Below are 11,046 nucleotides of genomic sequence, written 5' to 3'. Positions count from 1 at the left end.
CCCAAGATACTTTTCCGATATTAGCATTTTCAAAGCCTGAATTCGAAGGATGTGGGAAAAGAGGCTTGCATGCTCAATCATGCTGTCAAAATCGGCGCGCTCTGATTGGAACCAAACAGAGGGAAGGGATATTACGTTGACAGCAGATTCAGTGACCTATTTAAGAAGGACAAACACAATATTCTAGAGCTCAGTATTTTCAGTTACTCTTTCAATAGTCTTTCAGTCACTCACTCATGTTGAAGTCACCAAGAAAGAAGTTAGTCCCCTCAGTCGACTAAGACTCAGACTAAGACGAAAGTCTTAGTCAAAGACTCACACTAAAATCGCAACGGGAGAAGTAACATCATTCCTCAAGGTCACACGGTATCTCCAGCAGTCAGTACGAGCCCAAGGATGTCTTAGCCCGTGCGACGCAAGAAGCCTGTGTCCCTTCAATTCCATACCGTGTCGAACCTAACGTTTCGTAGAAGCCGCTGGTACCTGAGAGCATGACGCAGTCACAGTTTCCCCACGTGGAACAATTCGAAGAAGTGGCGAGAGCTTTACAACCTCTCCCCTTTCTCAAGGTAACCTAACATCAAGGGCATACGTCACGAGCATCAAGAACCTTACAACCTCCTACCTCCAAACAAAGAGCACACTAACACCACGTTCCAATCGCCAAAGAGCAACAAAGGTTCATTTATAACTTATCTATAATAACTATAATTAGAACTATAATCAACAATAATCATCCCTGCATTTGGAAAATAGACGGAATAAACAGAAATAAAAATAGATGTGTTAAATATTGAATCAATGCACTAACCCTTCTACTTTCTTACGCATTTTTTTCACATAACATCTAGTGGTTTCTTAGTTAATTCTAAACAACTTACATTATTACAGTCGTTAAGTTGTAATACAAACGTTCGAATCGTTTTTGAGTTATGATTAAAAAAGAATATATTTAACCTATAATACAAAAATTGATAATATCATGTTACGAACTGAAGCAGTTGAAAGCGGAATATAAAAGTGGGAGAGGTATGAGCTCCCGGACAATATGTTTATAAACACAAGTTAGCGAATTCAAGAAATTTTTCTACGTTAAAAACTCGAATATATGGTTACAATTCCGAAAAGTACTTCCGATGAACCTTCCAAGTTTAAGTGGAATAATAATAATAATTAATACGTCAAACCTATTGATGTCGCAACAAATATCAGCATAGTAACAGACACCGGATCGCTACCGGCGTAGAAACTACTACGAGAATATTTAAGGGCTGCGCTTGACGCGCAGCGCTCAGTGCTAGTAATAATTACGCAGTTACCACGACGGATTCACTATTCAATCTTCAAGCTTGACACTATAGTCATCACTCACTGTAGCGTTACACGTACGTAATAATCAAACGATAAGCACTCGAACAATCCAATAGTGACGCCACACGATCAGAATTTGTTAACTAAACTCAAACTCATAAAGCGCTAGTGCAAAAATAATCGAGAGTGAAATTATCAAAAGTATACTACTACATGTATTAACGGATCACACGGACACCTAGGCAGCAGCAATCCGGTCTCCTTTAGAAAGCTTCGGTACGACAGCAGTGGCTCTCGCATACTACTATAGCGGCACTTCTCGGAAGGGAAGGACTCATACACTCTCCTCAGTACGTAACACAATTGAAGAAACTTCATCAAATTATCCATTCACTTCATGATCCATACACTTTATGCCCTTTAACTATTTATTATATTATTGTATTTAATAAAGGAAATTCAAGAAACACTGCGTGTAAAATTGAATAATTGCGTTGCTCCATCCACCTCAACAACACCTTCATCCAATATCAATATGAGGTTTTTAGTCTGATCCCAGATAGATCAAGGAGACAGCTCTTGTAGATTATAAAATATTTATTTATAGTTTGTTGTAAAAAAGCGAAGATACTATGTGATATAGTTTTATATATTAATATCAGTATTTGAGTGGCGACACACTTTTGATGTATAAAGTGTAAGATCTCGAAAAAGTAGAAATATTTCAAAACTATAAATACAATTATTTATTTTATTAAAAAACTTTTGTATTTTTGGAAAATACTATATTTTTATTTTTAAAATGCAATTTGAAGCAAACACAGAGTACATTAACCTATTTTTTACATTTTATAAAAAAGAACGTGTAAAATAAATCAAATTCGTCGAACGATAAACAAATGAAAAGGTATAATCTGATATTTATATAGAAGTACTTATAGCATATCGTGATAATATTAAAACGTACTTAATTCATTTTACTGGTGATTCATGTTTTTAATTTATTTGATACATTTTTTGTTCTATACTTATTCAACAATAGGTTAAAAACTACTCTCTAACAGCACGTCGCGACATTGTTTTATGAATAAAAGATAATGTCCATTTACAATATTAGTACTAAAAAATGAAAAATAAAAAAGTTAACTGCGGACTAAAATCGAAAGTGTTAACATTTATAATGTAAAATTAATTTTAGAAATAATCGATTGCATTTCAAATTATTTTACTAATAATGGAATATTTAAATAATGATAATTAAGCTCAGGTCAGTATAAGTTTTGTAAGGAATAAGCTAATATGCCGCTCAATTTTAGATTATTGCAAAATTAAAATCAATACTTATAAATCATTCTAAAGAATTCTAAAGAGGATTAATATTTTTAATAATGAAAATGCTAATACTGGTATACTTATTAAAAAGATTATATATTATCCAAATATTATGCTTTAACTATTTGAACATTCCTTCATATTTATAGGTATATCAGATATTATTTATTATTAATTGATTATATTCTTTTTAAATAGTACACATCCAGATTAATTACTAATCATACAAAGTCTATAGTATATAATTTTAATGGAATTTTACTATTACTGTTTCTAAATCACCTACTTAATCATTATATCTTACTTTCTCAATTTATCTTGTTTTGAAGTTCATATTTGTAAAATATTTATTTATTCGAAATACTTCGGATTTTCTTTTACATTTGAGTCAATTATAAACATGTAATACAAGATGTAATGTAACGAAATTAAACTGTTAATTATACGATTTTTTGCAATACTATAAACAATAATGAAATATATATAAAAAATTAATATAGAAAGAAAGAAGGTTAGTGCAATTTTACTAAAAATTCTTAACAAATCATTAGTGTATAGATTAAAATCTCAATCTCAATTTTATAACAACTTATTTATAAATTAGATACCAAAATAAATAGGCTATGAATGGATAAAGTATAGATTTTATGTAATCACTTTGATAAAATATTAGTATAAACTTACATTTTGAATAGGACAAATTAAGAGATTTATTTATCATTCAATAGGTATTTCTATTTTATTAACGTTAACAATATTAATAAGTATTTATACAAATCCTTTTTCATTGTGGTATAAAAACACTTTGGAATGAGAATTCATTTTCTAAAATAATTTTAAAAACTAACAGATCGTAGGAGCTATATGTGCTTCCACTAAAGTTGCACCAGAGTAAATATTAGTTATAAGTGTGTTTGAGAATGCGAGACCCTTTTTCAATACAATAAACATCTGGCAAGCAACATCGTAAAATTTGCATTAAGATTTCAAATCTTTCCTGCTCATAATCACTTAGCACTCGTGTCATAAAACATCTGGAAAACTCCAGTGAAACGTGCCTTCGCTTTTCAGCGCAGTGGAACGTAATGGGTTTATTGCCGGGAAAAACCCCAAAGTAGATTCCGAACGAATATCAGATATACATGAAGTATCGAGTAAAAAACCTTTCTTAAATTGACTGCAACCTAAAAATCCCGCACGTGCGACAACCTGCAATAGCCGTACGTGCGCATTCAGACATTAAGACAATGCTTGCATTGTTTTTATCTGAGTCACATCTGGTCGGTCGCATCTGAAAATGACCACGCCCAAGAGGATCCTTCGCCTAGCTATATCCCAGAGAAGGGAGAAACGATCAAGAAGATGTGACCAATAGCAAAAACTCCCCACTTCCGACACTTCTCTGATTTGCATATTCGGAAATGAGCTTGGAAGGAAGTGGAGAAGAAGGCGTGCATTATCTATTGTGCTGCCCAAGATCGACCTCTGATTGATTAATTAAACGATGAAGGGGTCCCTAGTGGAGCGGGACGAGTGAAGCATTTAAGATATAACAATGTAATGTACCACCACTTATTCTTTTCTAATGTATCACACACAATTGAAGGATAAGTCACGACTTACTCTCACGGAAGAGGACTGGAGAGACAAGACGTTTAGCTGAGTTTTAATAATAAGTTCTTTCTACGATTGTGAATTAGTATACAGTTGAATTGATCTCATCAAGACTAGATTGTATAGGACCAGACCACGTGTAATCTCACTTGGAGATAAGGAAAGAACTTAAGAGCTGCAATTATTGCAAGGGAACTTCACATCAAGCCAACGAAGAGAGACTGGAAATTTCACGATACACTGCAAGTAAGTCCTTACTGTTAGTACTGATTTTTGATCTCTCGGCTTACGTAGAAAACGGACGGATTGAGGTCCGACTACCGAAGCTTTCCAGACATACTCTAGGACAAGACCAGCTACAGAGGCCACAGTGGCTTTTCAATCCCTCCAACGATATGTTGTTCCCGCCACAGGTGGCACACAGCTTCGCATAACCTCTATTTAGGCTCTTATACGACCCATATTTAGAAGCAACTGCACACGTGTTGAGTTAAAACACAATAATATTATAGTATTCGATCAGAGCGCTACAATCACCATAACCTCAAATGTGATAATATTCAATAGATTATAACCTATTTCTTTTTACTGTAAATAATAATCTCACCAGTTATATGCCGAGAATAAGAAATTGATTATTCTCTAGTTCTCCAATAAACAGATATAAAGGAAAATAAATGAAATAAACAGCAATAATAAAGATATATGTTAATTATTAGATCGATGCATTAACCCTTTACTTGCCCAGCAAACCCACAAAACATCTAGTGGGGTTTTTGTTCTAAGTTGATTTTTGCACGTTTTGGCTGACATGTCAGATTTGTGGAATTATTTTCTGAACAAAGTGCAAGTATTTATTAAAAGAATATCGTACAATTATTGGCAAACGTATTATCATATATTTAAATAGTTGTTCTTTGTATATATTTGAGAGATCATTTCATGTGCTACACTTATTCCCATTTACATAAAAAGCCTAAGCTATTAAATGTTAAAACTGTTCTTGTTCAGTTATTAAATTAGTTTTCCTATTCAATCACCTTATAATTATTTTTGTTAATTTAAAGTTAATATAATTTATATCAATTGATATGATTATATTTTAAATTATATTACTTTCTCTTGTGACTTTATATTTATATTTATGGAAAATCAGCAAGATTTATTATTTATTAAATTCAAAATTAATCATCAATCGAGTCGACCATCAGAAACATGATGTATTATTGAGATTAAAATTATTTTAATGAAACTTCATGTACTACTTATAAAATCGTATCTTAATTTTATAGCATTTTATATATTCTTTCGATATTTAGAAAATAATTAAAATATTTTTAAATATTCATTTCTACAATGTAAATGTGAAAAAATATATATTAAGTTTTTTTTACAAATTATAATTGATCATCTCATGAATATATATATATATATATATTGCAATTCATTGGTGTTTGAGAATAAGACTCCGTTTAGTAAGGCAATAAAATATCTGACAAGTAATGTCATGAAAATTGTATTTAAGACTTCAAAACTTTCCTGCTCATAATTATTTGTACTAGTGTCATAAAACATCTGGAAAACTCTAGCGGAACGTGCTCATACTCCCAGTGCAGTAGAACCTAATGGGTTTACTGCCGGGAGAACCCCAAAGTAGATTCGAAACGAATATCAGATATGCGTAAAGCATTGAGTACAAACATTTACTAAAACCCAAAACCCGTACGTGCAACAACATGCAATGACCATACGTGCGCACTCGGCCTTTAAGACAATGCTTGCATTGTTCTTGGCTATGCCACATCTGGTCGATCGTATTGGAAAATTGACCACGCCCAAGCGGACCCTTCTTCTAGCCAAGTCCCAGAGAGGGATGAGGCAACCAAAGAGAGGTGACCAATGGAAAAGGCTCGCCACCTTCCGACACTTTCCCAATTAGCAAATTCGGAACTGAGCCCGGAAGGAAGTGGAAATGAAGGCGTGCATAATCTATTGTGCGACCCAAGATCAACCACTGATTGGTTAATTAATAAAGGAAGAAGGGATCCCAAGTGGAGCGGGATCAGTGAATCATTTTAAGAAGGGACTACGTAATGTACCCTCACTTACTCTTTCCAAATACTTCTTACAGTGAAGGATAAGTCACGACCTACTCTTACGGAGAAGGACCGGAGAGATGAGTCGTTTAGCTAGCTGAGTTTTAATAATAAGTTCTTTCCACTATTATGAATTAGTGTACAGTTGAATTGATCTCATCAAGACTGGATTGCGTGGGACCTGACCACTTGTGGTCTCACTTGGAGACAAGGAAGAACTGAAGAGTTGCAACATTGCAAGGGGACATCATAACAAGCCACCGAAGAGAGACTGGAAAATCACGATACACTGCAAGTAAGTCCTTACAGCTAGTACTCATTCTTGATTTCTCGGCTTATGTAGAAGACGGACGGATAAAGTCCAACTACGGAAGCTTCCCGGACATACTCTTGAACAAGACCAGCTATAAACGCCACATTGACTTCTCAATCCCTCCAACTACAAGTTGTTCCCGCCACAGATGGCGCACAGCTTCGCATAACCTCCATCTCGGCTCTCTTACGACCGATATTTAAAGGCAACTACACACGTGTTAAGATAAACACAATGGCATTCCAGTGTTCGATCAGAGCACTACAATCATGATAACCTCTTAGCGATAATATTCAATAGATTATAACCTGTTTCATTCATAGTAAATATATTTCAACACCACAAGATTATCAAGAAATATAAAGTTCGTCTGTAATTCACCCTTTTGTAAATCAATTCAAATAAATAGAAATAATAAAGACATGTGTTAATTATTAATCAGTGCATTCACCCTTTACTTTCCCGGCAACCCCACATAACATCTAGTGGGTTTTATTGTTCTACGTTAATTATTGCACGTTTGGCTGACTAGTCAAATTGTGGGATTATTTTCCGAACAATTGGCAATTTTCTATTAATTATACAATATTATTTATTAATTAAAATATTAAATAGAAAAAATTATAATTTACAAGATAATAAAGAATAATATATTATATGGCATTTTTTGTTTTAGATTTCGAAAAAACAAATGAATCGTTTTGAACGTCACATGAAGAATTTTATAGATAGCAAAAGAGTACGATCTGCACGTAGAGCAGTTGATATATCAATTGAAGGACGCAAAATGTCTTTGTAACTTAAAATTCGCAAATTTTCAATTATTTGGAAAACTTAACTATTTGATAAAATTATTTATATTTATTCTGTAATTAATTAATTGCTTTTAATTAACACGACTGATTTAAATTTATATTTATAAATAAAAAATTTATTCCAATATATTTTTTTACATAATTTTTTACATAATTACATAATAAACAATAATGATATTTATTCTGCACATATTTAAAAATCAATAATTTGATTATTAACAAATGGAAATAGTAAATAAAATTAATTTTATTTTTTGTATCAACATAGAAAATTAAGAAATATCTGTAATAAAAGACTTCATTACTTTCGATTTTATAATATAAATATTTTAATTTTTTTTATAATTTTCTGTTAAAAATTTTTACAAGTTTACTGAATTCTTAATTACTAAAAAATTTTATTCTTTACTCATAAAAAATTACGGTATTAAATTTTGTTCCATATAATTCTTATCACTTTTATTTATTTTATACTCTATATTTTTTTTAAATCAAATACTGTACATTATAGTTAGATTACAATTAACATACTAGATAAATGATGAAAAACTGAATTGGCATACATTAATATTTGAATTAATAAATTATATTACAGTCTTAGGAGAAAACGAGAAGAAAAATATGATAATTAATTAGTTATTTAAAAAATAATATGTATATAAACATAGCTAAAAATAACTTTGAAAAATACTGCAAAAGTGTAATATTTTATACATGAAATGAAATGAAATGAATTCATGAAATGAAATCAAAGGGGTTGCGGTAAAATATTTTAAATAACGTTTTCGACATTAAAATTTAAGTTTAAAATATTATTGTAAATGAACTGCCTCGTTACAATTTGTCTCATGTATTACTGAAAAGTCTGGTTTATTACCTCATCGCCTTCATTTAATTTCCGTCAATACTTAGTTTGTAATCACTTGAACTCCCAGATTTTTCTTGTATTACTGTTCGATTTTAAAGGGTTAGTTTATGGCTCGAACTACCAATTCAATAGTTCAGAGGATTAATCTTTCGGCAGGATAACTTCAAAGGAAATAATAATTGACAAGGCTGAAAAATATTAAAACAAGGTTTATTATTTGTAAATGATTATAATATTGCACTGTTGTGTAGAGAGAGATAATTCTATTGAAGTAATGAGGGTGTGTTCTTGTATTCTTGATTATTGTAGCTTCCATGGATATCACTGAATATCTTGAAGTTGTGGAAATGCTGGTGTAGTCAATTAATCATGCTTGTGAGGTAGCATGAGAAGATGGTAGTCGAATCAAGTATGCTTGATGTATGAATAACTATAGCTGATATGGTGTATTTAAGGGGACAGTAAAACAATAAATAATAAAAAATAGTCCCAGGTAAGAGTGATTAATGGTAAGATTACTTACTCTTCAAGGATTTAATAATCTGTATTTATAGTCTGTTAGTCGATCTGTTCTTGTCCTTTGTGACAATGTGCTTAAGGCATAGCGACTCTTGCGTCAGCTGTTGATGGCCTGTACGGTTCCGAAGTGTTAGTTTGAGAGAGCGTAAGTATGCCCTATTTCTGCCAGAGGTCCTGAATGGTTCCGAAGTGTTCTTCGTAAGAGTACGTTTGTTCTCTCTCTCTGGCGTGCCTTATTTCTGCTAGAAAGCCTGAATGGTTCCGAAGTGTTCTTAGGGAGAGCGTGAGCGTACACTCTGCTAGCGAGCCTGCATGGTCCGAAATGTTTGTACGTTTGTCCTCTCTCTGACGTGCCTTATTTCTGCTAGAGAGCCTGATTGGTTCCGAAGTGTTCTTCAGATGAGCTTAATCTTGCCTTCTCTCTGCTAGCGAGTCTGAATGGGCTGAAGTGTTCTTTGGAAGAGTGTAAGTTTGCCCGACTTGTTGTGTGCGAGGTGTGACTAACTAATTTATTAATATAAAAAGATGTACTTTGTAGAATGCAGGCAAGGTATATTACTGCTGCGTAATTCATGTCATCTTTGATCACTATTCCATTGGCTTCACCGTAATCACTATTTAATTTGCCGATTTCTTGTTCTTATGCACGCGTGTATTCTTAACTATACTGCCGAATATATGGCCACGCGTCGTCTTCACAGTATGCAAATACACTGAGCGGCAGATACACTTGAGTGAGCGCGAAGTGATATTACAAATGAGCGTTTTGAATACGCGCACGAACCGAAGGCTTGATCGTTCCGTGGCGGCTCTGCTGAAAATACCGACCGTTCCATGGCGGTCCTGCTGAGGGCAGATCGAGACCCGTGTGCCATGGCTTCTACTGGTAGATGATTGAATCGCTTCACTATGGTCGGTCACTGCGGTCGAGTCACGGCAAGTTTTTAAGCGCAAGCGCAGTTGAGCGAGGGTGGTTCGGCAAAAGATGATTAGCAAGAGAGCGAGGCGCGCCGCGTGCGTTTCTTATATAGCTACGCGGTGGCTCACTTAGCTGGCAACAATGCATCGTCGTTGTTGCACTAATTCTTACACGAGGCGTCGAAGGAAAAATCTAGAACCTTCGAGAATGTTCGACGAGAGAAAAGTAGGAGTAATACCCTTGGGTGATCTTATCGTATATTATATTTCGGGTCGTAAACTTGCTCGGACTTGCCGAGTTTTGTTTGTAAACATTGGCTCGAGTGCGCGTCCCGGTCCGCACGTGCGTGCCAGTCTAGGCGCACATGCTGTACGCGGGACAGCGCGTATGACCTTTCTTTTGTTCGAAATTTATGGTACTGCATCAATCCCGAACAGTTACAGAATTTGGTTTTATAGAACTTTAGTATGATGAATAGTCTATAGCTGTTAATACTGATTTACACTGAAATTATTCATAGTTTGGAGCATTACCCGGATAATCAAGCATTAATCATAGTTGCATTGCAAAATAATTTCTGCAAGTTAAGCAAAGCTTTTTAATAAAAAATTTGTATTCTTGAAGTTAATTCTGTATATTTATTCAGTATATCAAAGGCTTTATAACAGAGTTTGTAGCTGCTAAAAAAAATGTTAATTTAAAACGAACGTAGATAAGAAGAAAAATTATAATATTTAAAGAGAAATCATTAAAATTTAATTTATAATTCAAAATGGTAATTGGTCCGATCTAAAGGTTATAACATTTATTTACATTAATTTTTAAAATTAAGAATGATTCAATTTAGATGCAAAAATCTTTATTCATATTTACATTTTGTACAACTCTTATTACAGAGTAACTAAGTATAATAAAATCACAAGTTCTAATGTTTAAAACAGATAGATTACTTTATACAATATAACTTAAACCAAATGCAAAGTGTGAGGAAATTATACTAATTTATATAAGTTATTACATTAATTAAAAAAAAATCGAAATACATTATTAATTTTTTTATCAACTTTCCGATAATGCCCTTCTTAATTAAATGAAATATAAATTATTGATAAATAAGTTAAATTAAATAGACAAGTTTTATTTTGTAATAAATATTAATTCATCTTTGACTATAATTAATTTGATATTGAAAATGTGTGATTAATATTTCACCATGATACATTACTATACTAGTTAAGAAATCGAAAATATCTCATTCA

At 32.8% G+C, this 11,046-nt stretch overlaps 1 protein-coding gene across 1 annotated transcript in view; it reads left to right on the top strand.

Annotated features, from left to right (window-relative positions):
- LOC105366807 (protein IWS1 homolog) overlaps nt 1-7,524 on the top strand; it is a gene marked incomplete at its 5' end in the record, with an annotated part of 11,440 nt that extends 3,916 nt beyond the window's left edge. Inside the window, one exon of the mRNA XM_011505366.1 lies at nt 7,343-7,524. Within this exon, the coding sequence (XP_011503668.1) occupies nt 7,343-7,465 (123 nt within the window). The remainder of the gene's footprint in view (nt 1-7,342) is intronic.
- Between the last annotated feature and the right edge of the window lie 3,522 nt (nt 7,525-11,046).

The sequence above is a fragment of the Ceratosolen solmsi genome, unplaced genomic scaffold (genome assembly GCF_000503995.2).
Source record: "Ceratosolen solmsi marchali unplaced genomic scaffold, CerSol_1.0 scaffold12, whole genome shotgun sequence".
Taxonomy (NCBI): Eukaryota; Metazoa; Arthropoda; class Insecta; order Hymenoptera; family Agaonidae; genus Ceratosolen; species Ceratosolen solmsi.
The sequence above is the reverse complement of the archived record's forward strand: the minus strand, read 5'-3'. Positions and strand labels throughout refer to the sequence as shown.